Below are 17,222 nucleotides of genomic sequence, written 5' to 3'. Positions count from 1 at the left end.
ATGGGTTAGAATATTTATGTTAAAAAGAAAATACAAAATTAAACCCAAGAACAAAAAACGAACTAAGAAAAAGCAAACCAGCCAAATGAGAATTATCATTTAATCATTTTGTTAAAATATTCTCAACCAGCAAAATAAATGACTCGAATTGTCAGCACCCTACAGACGAGCTTAGTCTGCTCAGTCCTACATACACGTACACGCGAGCACACGGAAGAGGGTACCTTCAGCAAGACGCCCCTGAGCTTCGAGGTTCTTGCCACCAGGGACGACAGTCTCGCCCTGCTTAACCCCGTTCGCGAGTTCACCAATGTCCTGATGCCATTCTTACTACTACAACTATCTGTACTGCTCTTGTTTCTCTCACTATAGTATAACCTCTCTCAACGAACTTACACGCAATGCATGCAATAGCCAGCTTTAACTCAAATGTTAATCCTCACCACAAGATTGTAGAAAGAACTAGCTAGCGTTAAAACACTAAACCAAATTGTCTCCTGGAATTATACGCATATGCGATTAGCTATGTAGAGGTTAGAATGTGAAGTGAAAAAGAATACATGTGGGAGTGACTCGAGGACATAGACGTGGCAGCTTGGGAGCAGATGGGGCAACGAGGACAGAGTGAGAGAGGTGCATCCAATGTGGAACGGTTGTCCAAGAGGCAGACAACACATTTCTCTCTAGATCCCTCGCTAGATTTTACCTTGCCGCAACTAATAAAAATTTAGATAAAAAAAACTGAAGGAACCGACGAGAAGCATAATGTAACGCCCCTAATTTTGGGAACATTAATAAACATTTTCATTGGAAATTTAAATAGAGTTAGGCTCATTATTACATCATAACTCTCACAAGAGTACTTTTATTTAAACATGGAAGGGAAACTAGGGTTCCAATCTACTGTTCCGCCTGCTCCTCCATCCTAGCCAGTTCCTCGGCTCCAAAAGCTTCCAAGGTGTAGAATTCACTATGTTCATCTACAAGGTTTGACACATTATACCAGCGTCGCCACCAATATAATATGTCAGGGTCACCAAAGGTAACACCATGAGCTACGAAAGCTCAATAGAATAATCCATACCCACTAATCCTTAACTTACAAACAATATATCATAAAATTTAACGATTCCACATAGTACATGTGTAGACACCCCAATTTGGACTTGTCAAATTTCCTTAATTTGTGGCCCTGAGGCTCCCCGATGATGAATATGGGTCAGAACAAGCCTTGTACCAATTGAGACGTTGCTCCTTGAAAGAAATGGCCAAAATCAATCCCAAGCGCTCAGAAGCAGTCTCAAGCGCTAAAAACTGTTTTCCAAAAACCACTGGCATGGCTCACTCCCAAGTGCTCGAGAATGATGTCCCCAGCGCTCGAGACTACTCCCAAGCGCTCGAGACCTCTCCCAGTGCCCAATGGGTGAAGAAGATTCCCACTATCCATGCAAGCCATCATTGCTCCGACTGAGGTGAGTCAACACTCAACCTCAGTCGGAGAAGAGATCAGCTGAAGATTTCTTTCTTTAAAAAAAAGGATTTATTTCAAAAATCACTTGATTTTTCAAGACCATGGGTTATATCCCCTATATATATACCATGTCTTGCAGCTGAAAAGGGGGCTCTCTCTCTCTCTCTAAAAAAAACTCCCTCTCTCATCTCTTTCCTGTCCAAAAGGAAAACATTTTCAAAAACAAAAACTTCCTTCCCAATCTCAAGGGTGTTCTTCAAAATCATCAAAGAAAAGGGCAAGAGACTCAGAGTACTTTTGGTTTCTGATCTCCACATTCACCTTTCACAACCATCCAAGGAGCAAAGTGTCAAGCAAAGGTAGAAACATTTCTATCTTTGGTTCAAATCAAGAGGCTGTTCTTCTCTCTGAGGAGGAGGGTCTCTCAGCCGGTCCCAGTCTTTAATACTGGTGTATGGTTGGGAGACCTTAGTGAAAAAGCAAGAACAAAGAGTCCACAAACAATGTTTTCCCAAAACCCCCTACTGGAAATACTCCAGAGCGCTCCAGAGTACTCCAGAGCGCTCGGGACTGCTTCCAGAACTATGCATGGCATTCCGTTAAGCAGCAGGCTGGGAGGAGATGCACTCTTAAACAAAATGGTTTTATTTTGGCATGCAGACACGGAAGATCATTCTTCCTAAAACACAAATATTCCTTACAAATTTCAAGTAAGAATAAAGTTTTCCTAAGTTAAAAATAAGATTTTTCCTTGTTAAAAACTCAGATAAGGGTGTTTGCATGGTGAAGTAGTGCCATTTTCTATCTGAGAGTAGGCTGGTATGCGGCTCACTCCTAAGCGCTTGAATCCATTCCCAAGCGCTCAGGAGTACATGCATGCCATTGCATTTCACTTTCCTTGTCTTCTGTGTTTTCCGAGCTTCTGCATGCATGGATGCGTACATTTGCTCCTTTAAAATTGTAGATCCGTTCGTGTAATGGCAAGGATACATGACTTGAAAACTTGAGGTCCCATCTCTGTTTTTCAAGTCCTCCGCTGAGCCAGTGGTCTGTGTAATGGTATTCCATTTTGTAGTCTTTATATTGTGTTGTGTCAGTGCTAACAGAAAGTTCAGGTGGGGATTCAGACACTCCAAAGCGCTCAAGAATGCTCTTGAGCGCTCGAGAGTGAAGCCAGTGAGGAGTGTTTCTTTCCCTGTTGTTTTGCTGTCTTTCATCGCACCATTACTCTCCCATGCACATACACCAGTATACACCATTATTTGGCATCCTGTTTGTGACTAACTAACTCTGCAGGATTTGGTCAGCGATACTCCCAAGCGCTCGAGTGTACTCTCAAGCGCTCGAGAGTTGATCCAGTGACAGTTTATACTACTTTGCCATCATGCATGTATCCATCATCATTCCATCATTCCTTGTACACAAGCACCTGCATACACCACCTATTTGCCATACCTGCGGATACCTGCTACGTGTTTAATGAAACAAAATCTATTTGAAAAATCCCACAAACGTTTAGTAGAGACCGACGTCGCGTCGGGCGAGGGGGGTGCCGTAAAACCCTTCCCCCCTCGTAACGTGGCTTCCGAACTCTCGAATGATCTTTGGTTTTCAATTCAAATCAATCAATTTTTTCAAATCAAAAAACGGTTTCTCGGGTGGCGAACCACAAATCCGGGTGGCGACTCTTCAAAATTTTTCAAATCGATTAGCCGGAGCGGTATGTGTTTTTCGGGCCACCCCGATCTCACACGGGGCTGTGGTAGCCCACAGTGGCGACTCTGCTGGGGAAATGAGTTTTGATTAAACTTGTGAGCCAAGCTTGAAAAACGTTTGTGGGATTCTCAGATTGATCTTGTTTCATTGTCTGTTTCTTGTGTATATATCTTGTGCAGCCCCGCCGTTGTGTTTCGGCAATCCTACCCGGCTTGCCGGTGATGGGGAATCCCGGAACGCTCAGCAACCCTCGACTGTGATGAGTCATCTCTACCGTTTGGACCATTATTGGGTATACGCTCAATAGTGGGAGGTATACTTTGACTTTAGTCCGGGGAACCCATTTCAAGCCAAAACCGGCCTTTGTACATGTTTAGCAAGCCTTAGAACATTCCAAATTAGGACAGGAGCCTGCAAGGTAGGATTATGTGCTATATCCTGTCTATGTGCTGCATTTCATCTCGCGTCATCGTGCTGTCAGCCACGGTTCTCGAGACTCGCTCGCGCGGTCTTTTGGGAGGTTGCCGATACCCGATGAAGAGTCACGCACCCTTGTGCGTGTTGTTAACTATATGAGTCCTCAAGCGAAAACCTAAGGGAAACTAGGATTTTGTTAAGTCCTCGACTAGTGTTCGGTCGGGGAATTAACCAAAGGGAGGAATGACACGGAAACAGAACATCGTGATGCCGACACCGCCCAGGCTAAAAGCAAATGTGCTGCTTACGCCACTTCGGTTATCGTATCACGTTGTTCACCCCAAGTCATTCCAAACCGATGGTCAATTTCTTGATGAGACACTAGCCGAATACTTAACTTATTTTAGCATCTTTTGGGGAACGACGCTCCCTAAATGAGGATACACCCTAAAAATCCGAGGATCAAGGCAATCTCTCAAAACATTCGATCATTTTTCAAAAAAAAAATCGGAGTCGATGACGGTGAGGGTGACGCACGCATTTTCTGAAGAGTTATGCATAAACTTCATAAATGTAAGCAGGGACCACATTTGAGCACGGTTTTTGCTTTGCTATCAGTTCTGAGCAATTGGGCCAAGGAAGAAGAATATCATACCCTCCTGGACCAGACCCTTGGGACAGAGATTGGAACGGCTCCAACTTCAGGCAGACCCCGCTAGTGCGTCGGATTCAGGGGTGGAAATGGACCTGCTGATTGGAAACCTCAACCCAAACGGAGACAATCCAAACCCAAATCTAATCCCAAACCTCAACCTTAATGGAGGCAATCCAAATCCTAACGAAGGCAATCCAAACCCAAATCCAAACCTGCACCCCAATCCTAATCCAAACCCGGAACCGAACCAAGAAATCTCAAATGGAGAAATGAGGCAGATCACGCAAGCTATTCAGTGTCTGGGCGAACGTACCGACAATCAAATCGCCCAACTCATGATGATGATAACCGGGGTTGCCCGACGACTTCCAAATCCAAATCCAAACCCAAACCCTAATCCGAATCCAAACCCTAATCCAAATCCGAATCCAAACCCTAATCCAAACCCGAATCCGAATCCGAACCCTAATCTAAATCCCAACCCAGAGCAGCCGATCCTTGAAGCAGAAGCTCCGCAGAATGCAGAGATGGCAGCGGTCCTGGCAAAGATCACCCAGTTAGAACAGTCTGTTGCGAGAAACGAGAAGATTGCCTCGACAGGTTTTGACATCAACAAGCTTTGCCTTTTTCCCAATGCAAAGCTCCCGGAGAAATTCAGACCGATCGACTTTGCTAAATTCGACGGGACTGGGGATTCGAAAGCGCATTTAACTGGGTACATCGGAGCACTGTCTATGTGGGGAGTAGAAAGAGACGCCATGGCCCAGATGTTCTCCCAGACCTTGGTGGGACATGCTCTTTACTGGTTCACTTCGTTGGATGAAAGGAAGAAGCGCTCATGGGAAGACATATGTGCGGTTTTCGTGGTGCAACATGATTACAACATCCAACTGGAGGTTACCACTCGGGAACTCGAATCTAGAAAGATGGAAGCCAAGGAAACCTTCGCAGACTTCGTGAAAAGGTGGAGATCTAAGGCAGCACAGATGAAGGATAGGCCTACCGATAGAGATCAAATCCGGATGATTGTCCGGAACCTTCAGCCCAACCTTGCAAGGCACATGGTAATGGCTCAGGCCTGCTCTGATTTCAAGACATTCTTCGACACAGGCTTGGCCGTCGAAAAAGCAGTTCAACTCGGAATCCTTGACAAACCTGAACCTCCTCCCAAAGCCAAGAAGGTCTACTCCAGTAACAGCAGCACGCTGTTCGGGAACTCCAATTACACCCAACTCCCGAACACCTCCTCAAACACGGCCCAAGCTGAACCTGTCAACCAGATCGTAACCCAAACCAGTCAACCTCGGTCTCAACCCCGTGTGTTCGCCCAATTTTCAGCACCTCTCTCTGCGGTGTTTGAAAAGTTGGTCGAAAGTGATCTCCTTAAACCACTTGCTCCTACCCCACTGCCACAAAAACTCCCTGCCTCTCACAATCCCAACGCCTTCTGCGCCTATCACCAAAATCCTGGCCACCTAATCGATAACTGCTTCCGCCTTCGCCATGCCATTCAAGACCTCATAGACAACAAGACCATTCCTATGCCTCACCAAAAGCCCAATACCGTCTCCAACCCACTCCCGAAACATGCAAACGCTCGCACAAACCACATTTCCCTGAGCCACCCCTTCAACCCAAGCCTTCACATCATCCCTATCACCGAACCCAAACCAATTGTCAAGATTCCGGCAGAGGATGCTATCTGTGCACTTGAGACGGTGGAGTGGGATTTTCAAAGAAGGTGGGAGGACTTGGCAAGTGATTTCCTTGCGGTGGAACAGCAAGCCATTGTCAGCGGAGTGTGGCCCGTATCAGTTAATGCTCAGCAAGTCGAAGAATTGGAACATGGTGAGTGGAGACAAGCCTGGGTGAGATGATGGCAGATCCATTTGATGGATATTCCCTATTTGCTCTATTCTTGGAGCTTGAACCAGTCGAGGAGTTTGACGAATGGGACCCAAAACCCGGTGAGTGGCTTGGGCTAGACGATTCGGACCCTCTTGATGAAACATCTTTGGTGTACTTGTTCTGGGAGCAGGAAGAGGGACAGGGCCCTGATCTGATGAACCCCCGCTTATTCTCCGGGCTTCCTGCTTCAACCATAATTAATATCGATAGGGATTCCGACGCCCTCGCCCGTACCTTGGATCATGTCTTCTGTCCGCAGGAGTACATTATTAATGAATTAATCCCACAACCAATTGTTGAGATCCCTGACGAATCCTATATCTGTGTGCTGGATCCTGAAAACCTTTGGGGTAAGGCTGAAATGGTGAACGTATGGGTCGATGGTGAAGAGCTTACTGTCAACAAGGCTATGTTGGACGAAGGCTCTCTACAGGTCAACAACAGCAGCAACGTTGACTTCTGGAACTCTCTTGAAGAAGAGAACATATGGAATGCCCTGGAGATGGAACTCTTGAATGACACCCTGGAGAAGACAAAGCTCGATAAGGGAAAACGCAAGGCCAATACCGATCTCTCCGATTTCTGGGAGGGTCTTCGATTGAAATCCGCCCCCATGGCAGTCAGTAATCTCACCAGAAGCGGTAGGGTATACTAGCCCGCCAACCTCCAGCAAGGAAGCTCGTCCCGAGCAGCTCCCCCTCAACAGAGTAACCCTCGCATCCCCGAGAATCCCGCCAGCCCCACCCCTGTCTCGCCAGCTCCACAAAATAACTCCTCAAACTCCGATAACCTGCCACATCAACCTGACCCGCCCACCCACCTTAATCCATTTGTCAGCTCAAACCAGAATGCCTCTCACCACCAAAACCCAAATACCAACGATGACCCCATCATCCAGCAACTTCATGAAACCCCTGCCCGCATGTCTATGTGGGGAGTGTTGGCAGCTTCCCGCGTGCATCGCTGAAGGCTTGTCAACTCTCTCTCCAGGCTTGAGGTCCCTTCCGACATAGCCCCAGAAGCCCTCATCGCCCTTATAACCCCAAATCTTACCCAACACACTTTGTCCTTCACCGAGAAAGACGTTCCGCCTGAAGGAACCGATCACAATAAGCCTCTCCACGTGACCATGAAATGCTTGGGAAAGTGGGTCCCCGTGATACTCATAGACAATGGTTCGGCCATCAACGTGTGCCCTCTCCGCACCGCTTACTGCCTGGGCCTCAAAAACAAGGACTTTGCGCCATCAACTCTGGGCGTCCGTGCTTATGATAACACAAGGCGTGATGTCCTGGGAACAATCAACCTGGAACTGACAACTGGGAAGTTCAAGAGCACCGTGGAATTCTGTGTACTAGACATACCTGCTTCATTCAACCTCTTGCTGGGGAGGCCATGGCTGCACCGTTCTGACGTTATGGGGGTACCCTCTACACTGCATCAGAAACTCATCCTAGGATTGGATTCTGGGACTCTTATTATCCACGGGGATTCCGGTATTCGTCCACACTCCGAAGATAATTCCCCGCTGCTGGAAATCATGCACGGAGAAGAAAACGTGGCCTTGGGGGGGTTTGCTGTCATGACCTCAAAAGTTTGCACCATTCGGGCCGAAGATGGTTTCTTGGTGAGTTCCGCGGCATTGGAAATCATGAAGCGAATGAATTACCTGCCAGGTATGGGCTTGGGGCTCTATGAGCAAGGAGTCTCTGAGTTCCCTCATTTCCCCGGGAGTAATGAACGCTTCGGTCTAGGTTACGAGTTCAAGAAGAGTGATCCAAAGAAAAGGTGGCGCAACCGCGCCCGAGCTCATACAGTCGGAAAGAATCAGAAGAAAGAGGAAGCACCATATCGAGGAGAACCCAAGCCTTTCATTGATCTTGAAACAAAAGTGAAACACCCTGGATTTGAAATCTTCGCCAATGACACTTGGGAGGACGAGGAAGAGGTAACTAAGATGGAAGAATTGTCCGAAGCACTGGATTGGCTTGAAGCCTTTGGTTTGGGTAGTCTCCAATCTCTGTTCGAAGGTGAGGAACCGGAGGGTATGATAGAAGACCCGGCTGTGCTCGTGATGGGAGGAGAAGATGAATTGGAAGACCCTTCTAAGCTCATTGTGGACGCTGTGGGCGCTTATGAAAACTGCACTTTCGTTCCATTTGTAACACGCACTCACGACACTAGCACCGAGTCCGAACCTGAGTCTAATACCGATTCTTCGTCTAGTAGTGAGTCGGAGTTTGTGCCTATCGGCCCTCCTCATCGTAGCTTTTACTTCGAGTTTGAGTCAACTGCTGTATTCCCTCCTTCCGAGGAGCCTATCAATGAAATGAATGACGCCTTTGCTTACTTGCCGGATTTTGAAATAAATTGTTTGGATCCCGACAATGAAGGAATAGATTTCGATGGAGACGTCCCCAAGGAAATCCGTTCCCTCATTGAGCGTGAAAATGAAAGGCATGCTCAGCCTCTAAAAGAAGAAATAATCTCGATAAACTTTGGTGATGAGGAGAACCCTCGATCGGTTCAGGTCGGTTCCGGGTTGTCTCCAGATGAGCTCCAAGAGCTCACCGATTCACTAAAAGAATTTAAAGAAGTCTTTGCTTGGTCCCATGCAGACATGCCCGGAATCGACCCAAAAATCGTCGAGCACAGGATCCCTCTCTATCCCGATGCAAAACCCGTTAACAAAAGCTGAGAAGGATGCGACCTGATTGGGTATTAAAAATAAAAGAGGAACTAATGAAACAAATCGATGCTGGCTTCCTAATTGTTACAGAATACCCCATTTGGGTCGCAAACATTGTGCCTGTCCCCAAAAAGGATGGAAGAATCAGAGTGTGTGTCGATTTTAGAGATCTGAACAAAGCAAGCCCTAAAGATGACTTTCCATTGCCGCATATAGACATACTCGTTGATAACACTACAGGACATGCTCTACTATCCTTCATGGACGGGTTCTCGGGGTACAATCAGATTCTATTGGCTCCGGAAGACAGGGAAAAGACCACGTTCATCACCGAGTGGGGAACCTACTGCTATCGGGTTATGCCGTTTGGGTTGAAAAATGCCGGTCCTACATATCAGAGGGGTGCTACGACATTGCTGCACGACATGATCCATAAGGAAGTCGAGGTGTACGTCGATGACATGATAGTAAAGGGGCAGGAGCGGAAAGATCACCTCCCAGCGCTGAGAAAGTTCCTCGAGTGAATTCAGAAACACAAGATGCATCTTAATCCACAGAAGTGCACATTTGGAGTCACTGCTGGGAAAATGCTTGGGTTCATGATCACAACCCTAGGGATTGAGGTGGATCCTTCTAAAATCAAAGCCATTCTTGAGATGGAGCCACCCCAATCAGAGAAGGAGGTCCGATGTTTCTTGGGAAAAATTCAATTCATCAGTCGATTCATCGCCAAGTTGACCTCGACTTGTGAACCATTATTTCGACTACTCAAGAAAGATGTAAAGTTCGAGTGGAATGAGAAGTGTCAGAAAGCTTTCGAAGCGGTGCGAACTTATCTCCAGAACCCTCCAATCCTGATGCCGCCTACACCAGGAAAACCTTTGATCCTATACTTGTCCGTCACGCCCTCATCAATGGGGTGCATGCTGGCACAAGAAGGAGAAGATGGGGTTGAAAGGGCAATTTACTACTTGAGAAAGAAGATGGTAGGGTGCGAGGAGCGATATACTTCACTCGAAAAGACATGTTGGGCGCTTGTGTGGGCCACAAAGAAGTTGAGATACTACATGCTCGCTTACTCAGTGATACTGATCTCTCGGATGGATCCGCTCAAGTATCTATTCGAGAAGCCAACACTCATCGGTAAGCTAGCGCGTTGGTTGCTCTTGTTGGCGGAATTTGAAATCAAGTATGTCACTCGCAAGTCAGTGAAAGGGAGAGCAGTGGCAGAGTTCTTGGCAGATCGTCCGATCGAAGGGCCAGAGCACACAGAATTTCAATTTCCAGATGAAGATGTGATGTCGACGGTCAATGAAGCGTGGAAGTTGTACTTCGATGGTGCCGCAAATCAGAAAGGATTCGGGATTGGCATACTGCTGGTCTCGCCTGAGGGGTCGCATATTCCCCTCACATTCAAGTTGAACTTCGAAGTTACAAACAACGAAGCTAAGTACGAAGCATGTATCGTGGGAATGGAAGCCGCATTGGAGATTGGTGTCAAGGTGTTAGAAGTCGTCGGAGATTCCAATTTCGTCGTATCGCAAGCGAACGGAGAATGGAAGGTCAGAGACGAGAAAATGAAGCCGTATCATCAGCAGCTCGATGAACTCCTCCCGAATTTTCAAAGGGTAACCTTCACGCATGTACCGAGGATGAAGAACCGCTTCGCAGACGCCCTAGCCACTTTGGCATCCATGCTGGAACTCCCAATTGGGGTGAAGCTAAGGCCTGTCATGATTGAGCAGAGGGGAAAACGTGTGTACGACTATATCATGAACATCAACGAACCGGACGATGGACTCCCTTGGTTCTACGATATTCGGAATTTTGTTGAAAAGGGGGAGTTCCCTGTGGATTCAACTAAGAAAGATCGGATCGCACTGCAACGACTTGCGTCTTAATACATCATCTGTGGAGGACAATTGTACCGGCGATCTCCTTGCGGAGTTCACAAGTTGTGTATTCACGGAGACGACAGCAGAGCGGTAATGGAAGAACTTCATGAAGGAGTTTGTGGACCTCATATGAATGGGATGATGCTAGCTAAGAAGGTGTTAAGGCTAGGCTACTATTGGTCAACCATGGAGACAGATTGCATCGAGTACGTACGCCGGTGCCACAAGTGCCAGACTCATGCCAACCTTATCCATGTCCCGCCCTCGGAGTTACGCTCGATGGCAATTCCATGGCCATTCTCCGCCTGGGGCATTGATGTCATTGGAAAGATCACGCCTGCGGCTTCTAATGGTCACAGGTTCATCTTGGTGGCAGTCGATTACTTCACTAAATGGGTCGAAGCAGCTTCATACAAAACTTTGACGACGGTTCAAGTGGCTCACTTCATCAGGCAAAATATCGTTTATCGGTATGGGGTCCCTCAAGCATTCGTATCTGATAACGGTGTTCATTTCAAGGGAAAAGTTCTGGAACTCTTTGAGGAATTCAAGATCCAAGTACATCATTCAACCACCTATCGGCCACAAACAAACGGAGCAGTCGAAGCAGCAAACAAGACTATTAAGATGATTCTGGAAAAGACTACTCAGTCAGCAAGAAATTGGCACGAGCAGCTACCGCTAGCTTTGTGGGGATACCAGACGTCTATCCGTACACCGACAGGGGCAACACCCTACTCTTTGGTGTACGGTATGGAAGCCGTTCTCCCTATCGAGCTAGAAGTGCCATCTTTGAGGGTCATGGCGGAATGCGGAGTGGACAAAGCTGAATGGATCAGCGGAAGATTCGAAGAACTCATGCTGTTTGATGAAAGAAGGCTGCGCGCGCTGTACCATATTCAGGGCTATCAGCGAAGAATCGCCTGGGCATTCAACAAAAGGGTGAAGTCAAGGGACCTACGGGAAGGGGACATGGTAGTCAAGGAAATCCGTGCGCCGATTTTCGATTTACGAGGGAAGTTCCGACCTAAATGGGCAGGGCCCTACATCATCAAGACTATCCTCTCTGGAGGAGCAGCTTCAATTGTCGACCTCGATGGCAACGAATTTGCGAATCTTGTCAATTTGGATCAACTCAAACGTTATTATCCCTGAGAGAGCTCGCTGGGCCGAAAACCGCAAGGGCGGGCGGCTCCAGGCAAAAGTTAGAGCAAGCCTGCTAGGTTGAAAACCCGAAAGGGCGGCCTAGGCAAAAGTTAAGGCAAATAATTAAAGAAAAGCTCGCTAGACCGAAAATCCGAAAGGGCGGTACTAGGCAAAATTTAGAGCGCAAAAGGAGAGTGTCAATACCCGAGTGAACCTGTAGCCTGAACTACGTGCGGGCCTGATTCTCTTTTACAAGGGATACGTAGGCAATCTCATCTCGAGATTCGGTCCTAATTCCTAAAAATTAAAATCCGATCCCAAATCAAGTCCAAATTGAATATTCCAAAGCGCCTTTTAGAGCCGCATATGATCAAGTGAACCGAAAGGGGGAAACCCTTCATCAGTCAATTTTATTCAGATTACTTCTTTATTACAAGCTGAGCATGAAAATGAAAAAGCACAAAACCAAAGCACGCTTTTTATTTCAAAGTCTGGCGAAGTAAGCAGTTAACCCATCCTTGCTTTCACATCTCTCCTTAGCCATTTGCGGTACCTTCCGGTTAAAGCAATGGAAAACAGCGGGTCACTTGGCTCGGTCCTACGAGTCCCCCACGACCGAGTGTAACTCTGAAGGCCCGGAATGCTGAAAAGGAGGGAGACGAAGCACTTCAGAACCCGGCGGCGGCACCTCCTGGCTAAGTCCAAGCTGACGGAAAACACGGAAGGGTGAATAGAAAGAGAAGCCTGTCAAGCCAGCCACAAACACATGCGTCGAGCCCATATTGCCAACAGTCATAGCAGGAAGCCTCAGCCAATGGCACCGCCAAGCAATGTCATCCTCCTCTGCAGAAGCAAAGAAATCAGCCCAATCGTCTTCACTACCATACATCACTTGAAAGGAACGGTTCCATCCACTTGCATGATACCACCAATCATTGGCTGGGGGTGTTAACAGACTTAATTTGTCGCAAAGCCACATCTGTCAAAAACAGAGAAAACAAGTAAGGAGCCAGATAAAGCCTGAACCGAGTGTCGAGGTAAAATGAATGAGGGAAATAGAAAAAGGAGAGCTGAGTGAGGTCCCTCGCCTGCAGCAACAGCGGGCTACCACCAAAAACCCTTGTGCAACCAGCATGGACAACATCTAACCCCATCAAGGTTTCAGCAAGAACCAATGGCGCAACATCCTTACGAGCCTCAATCTGAGCAGCAACCCCCACCAGTAAGGAATTGGGCTGACCAACGGACGGAACCAACAAGAAGGCCGCCAGGAGGCAAATGCAACAAGCCATCATCCTGCGACCTTGGTGCTCGAAATCTGTCAAGTCCCCAGGTGGGCTGAACCTCTCGTATAACTGCACGATGTTAATGGCATTACCCCGAGTAAGAAACTCGGCGGTGTTACCACTAACACCCAGCTTTGCCTTCAGAATATTCTTTATGCTCTCCCTGATCATAGGAACAACCGGCTCAGCAGAGTCATGGCTTCCGAGATAAGCATGAAACTCCTCGACGGTGGGGCACAGTTCTTGAGAACCGAAGCGAAAGACATGCACCTCCGGATCCCAGAAGCGTGCCGCCGCGTGCAGCAAGACGAGATGAATTGCAACCTCTCGAAGATATCTTAGGGCGTGAAGCCGATGCCCTCGGAAGTTCAACCAGTCGATGCCTTCAAGACTGTCCAACCAAGGGCGAAGTAAGACTTGGTTTAGCATGGTGATGGAAAGAATGGATTTTTGAAGGGAAATCATGAAATGAAGTGTGAATGGCTTACCAAAGAAGAGCCTGGTATTTATAGAAGCTTAAAGTGAGCAACACCAATTCCCCACCAACTTTGAAACTCATCAAATTCATCATTTTCAAAATCTTTTCAAAATTCAAACTTTGGAAACTTGCAAAATATTGGAAAAACCACAAGTCAAGCCTTAGGAAGCCATTCTGTTCTGGGGAAGCAGCTAATACGAAGCCATTTAGGTACATTGAAAACATGCGAGCAGAAGAAAGCAACAAAGGACAGCCAACAAGTGGCATTGGGAAGCTACAAGGGACAGTCCATGACAGAAGTCCCGAGCGCTTGGGAGTGAAGTCCCAAGCGCTCGAGACCACTCTCGAGCGCTCGAGAGTTCTGCTGTTTTGCAGCAGACTCCAATTTCCCCATCTTGGCTTCCATGCAACATTGAAAGTTTGACAATTCCCAGCAGTTATCTAAGGGGTACAGCAGTTCTGTTCGTGTGTTTTGTCGAGTATTCAAGGATGTCACGTGTAAAGTCATAAGTTTTCCAAAGATTTTTCATTCCTTGGGAATGCCGGAATCTGTATCAGGGGCATTTGGTCGAATCAAGCAACACGCTCGACGCGCCCCAAAGGTGTGTCGACACTCTTAATTCAAGTTTTCATCATTCGGTCTTACCAAAATCATCATTTTAAATGCGAGCGTCGAATGTCAAAAACATTTTGGGTGATTCTCCCAGTCCCCTTGAGTCACAACACTCATTGTCAACCGCGCAGCACACTCGGTTACGATCAAAAACCCTTAAGTCCAAATTTCATGATCGATCGCTCGAAAGTTTGTCATTTGGTGTCAATGTCAAGTTTTATCCCTCACATTGAGAGTATTGGTCGAAATTCGCGTACTCTTTACATTCTTTCAAAGCTAGACGAACATATTTCATAAAATACAATTCTGTGACAGCAGTGTGAACGAATGAAAGAACAAAGTGCGAATTCTCATAAATGAACATGATGTTTACAGTGAGCGAAGAAGGAGGTACAAAAACTGGGGCAAACACACGCCCAAATCCTGACTACCGGGGCACGCAGGCCCGAACAAAACTGAGGCACGCAGGCCCAAAATCTACTACTACGATGGCACGCAGGCCTATGTGCAAGGTAAAACTAGAAAAGCAAAACCCGAGGCTTAGACCCGTCGAATTCTCTTCTGTTGTGGTCCCGTGGACTCGGAACTTTTGGGCTCGTCGTCACCGTCGTCGTCGGAAGGGCCAGAAGCAGTACTCGAGTCCGACGTCCCTAAGACACGTGACTCAGAGGACTCCCCCGTCCCATCCTCTATCTCTCCTCCGACTCCTCCGGCTCCACGCGAGTTGGTCTCTGCTGAGACGCCTCCCGAGGCAAAACCTCGAACCGTCCCGCGCCTGCAGCAACCCGTGGCGCACGTCCTGCACCCCGACCTAGCGTGCCGACAGGAACGGGAGGGCTCGTGGTACCTCGCGGACGCGTCCTAGCTGAACGTTGTGGCTGCACCTGCATATCACAAACATTTTCTCATTTTGTGCATATTCGAAAGTAACTTTGCTCAAATCGAAAGGTGGGATATGTGTGCATGTCGTACCTGGGCGGCAGCAGGAGAAGCAGTCGCAGGGGCAGGTCTCGTCTGAAGGACCCTCCCCTTAGCGCAATCCTTCAGCAGGTGGCGTATCCCCACCATCAGCATCACGGCCTACTCAGCCCACTCTCGCGGCACCTACAGAATAATCCAAGATTCAGAATATAAAAGCAGGGAGTGATCAATATGCAAAGCAAACGGAAATATCGTTTATACCTGAGCAGGAAACCGCATCGGCGGCTGTGGGAGACGTGGCACGTTGATCACCTCCCGTGCGCCCGACGAACTCGTCACGCCTATAGTCCACTTCAGCATCGACAACTCCGATGGTGCTGAAGTCTCACCGGTCTCTGGGACCCTCGTACTCCCCTCTCCCCTACCTCCAACGCCTGCACCTCGCCCACCAACGGAGGCTCTAGCACCTCGTCCTCGACCCCCTGCAGAGCGACCACCGCGGCTCGGCGCTCTGCTCTCGTCTCTCTAAGCCCCCACTCCAGCTACTCGTCTCTCGAACTCCTCCTCCACCCCCAGGCTCCTCGCCAAGTACCGGTCTGCATAAGCAGCATAGTCCAAAGAGCGTCGCAGGTGCCTCTCTAGATCCATGTTCGGCATGGTGAACAGCTCAAGCTCAGCGCGAGTATAGGACTCAGTCCTCTGCACGCGTGGGGGAAGCAGCCCGGGAACCACGAACGCTGGAAGACCGAGTGACTGTTGAGTCACTCGATCCCCCAGGTACCACTGCCAGCCCAGAGGGCACTCCAGCAGGACCCTGCTCCGTGTCACCTCCCGGCTCCTCGGGAGGAAGTCAGCCCCCATCCCCGCCCACCGGTCCCAGTGAACCTGCAATTCAAATTTTGGGATCCATTCATAAGTCTACTCTATGAAAAGTTTGATAGAAGAAAAGCAAGAGATGTCGATCGTACCACAACCCCTGTCAGGTTATCCAGCCAGCGCCGAAAAGTCATCAGCTCCCCTCGTCGCTCCTTCTCCCTTCAGTACGCCTTACCCCAGGCTAAGCCGCGTGGAAAAAGGTTCGGGTCCGTACAAGTATTTTCGGGCGGGAACATCCCAAGAACCTCGTAAGCCCAAAGCTGCAAATTTCATAATTCAGGTTGAATCAATCTCAAATGCATAATTCAAGTCAAAAAGTAGTCGAAAGCAATTCAAAAGCAATAATTCAAAATCATACCTCGAACACTCGCCAATACCCTCCAACTGTGTCTCCGACCCCGCGAGAAGCAGCTCCAAGGAGACAGTAGAGCGTGCACAGAGCATCACCTCCCCAGTCGAAGCGCCCCGCCTGTCCCAGGTCCACCAAACCCACTAGGTAGCACAGGTGCACCCGACTACGCCTGTTCGGGAACAGAGAAGCCCCGAACAAGTATAGCAGGTACGCCCGGGCCATCTGGGCCGCCTCCTCGTCAGTCGCGGGCTCGTGGTTCCAGTACTCCACGAACTGCCCGTAAGCTGCCATCCCTCCGCTGTGGCGTGGCACTCGTCCAAGGAACCACCTCAGAGCCGCGTCGTCCAGCACCAGGCTCGAGTCGTAGGGGATCGGGTCTCCGCCAACCCTGAGCCCTGTGATCGCCTCGAAGTCGAGGGGCGTCACCGTCATCTCCCCGAACTGGAAGTGGAAGGTGTTGGTGGTGTCCCACCACCTCTTCGCCAGCCCTGTAAGCACAGCCCGGTCTACCCTCACCACTGTCAGCAGCTGTACGAAAGGCCCGAACCCTGCTGCCTCCACCAGTGCTCGTACCCTCTCAGGCAAGGCCCTGAAGTGCGCCAGGGAGCTGGCTGAGCCCCCGTGGCCGTACACGTCCGTCGTGCGCTTTTTCAACAAAGCAAGAAATAGCATTAGATCTCAAGCAGGAAATAAAATTCGAAGTAAATTGCGAAATTCGAGAAAAGATAGTGATCAGAAGCTCACCGTAGTCCACCCAGCGGAGATGTGTGAAGCTCGATCCCGGAGGAGCATCTCCTCA

General features: G+C 48.6%; 1 protein-coding gene across 1 annotated transcript; it reads right to left on the bottom strand.

Moving 5' to 3' along the window:
- Positions 1 to 16,232: 16,232 nt before the first annotated feature.
- On the bottom strand, positions 16,233 to 16,855 carry LOC131323820 (protein MAIN-LIKE 2-like). The gene is made up of 2 exons (XM_058355660.1): positions 16,430 to 16,855; positions 16,233 to 16,331 (listed from the first exon to the last, which is right to left on the bottom strand). Exons 1-2 carry the CDS (start codon positions 16,853 to 16,855, stop codon positions 16,233 to 16,235), a joined length of 525 nt encoding a protein of 174 aa, XP_058211643.1.
- Positions 16,856 to 17,222: the final 367 nt, after the last annotated feature.

Source organism: Rhododendron vialii, chromosome 4a, assembly GCF_030253575.1.
Source record: "Rhododendron vialii isolate Sample 1 chromosome 4a, ASM3025357v1".
Lineage (NCBI taxonomy): Eukaryota > Viridiplantae > Streptophyta > Magnoliopsida > Ericales > Ericaceae > Rhododendron > Rhododendron vialii.
This window is presented reverse-complemented; position numbering and strand designations above follow the sequence as displayed.

Bases quoted from the DNA above. Each gene is read 5' to 3' on its own strand.
- LOC131323820 (XM_058355660.1), bottom strand. From the start codon at position 16,855: ATGACGGTGACGCCCCTCGACTTCGAGGCGATCACAGGGCTCAGGGTT. The intron at 16,332-16,429 runs GTATGATTTTGA...TGAAATTTGCAG, and splicing joins GGTATTGGCGAGTGTTCGAG to CTTTGGGCTTACGAGGTTCT.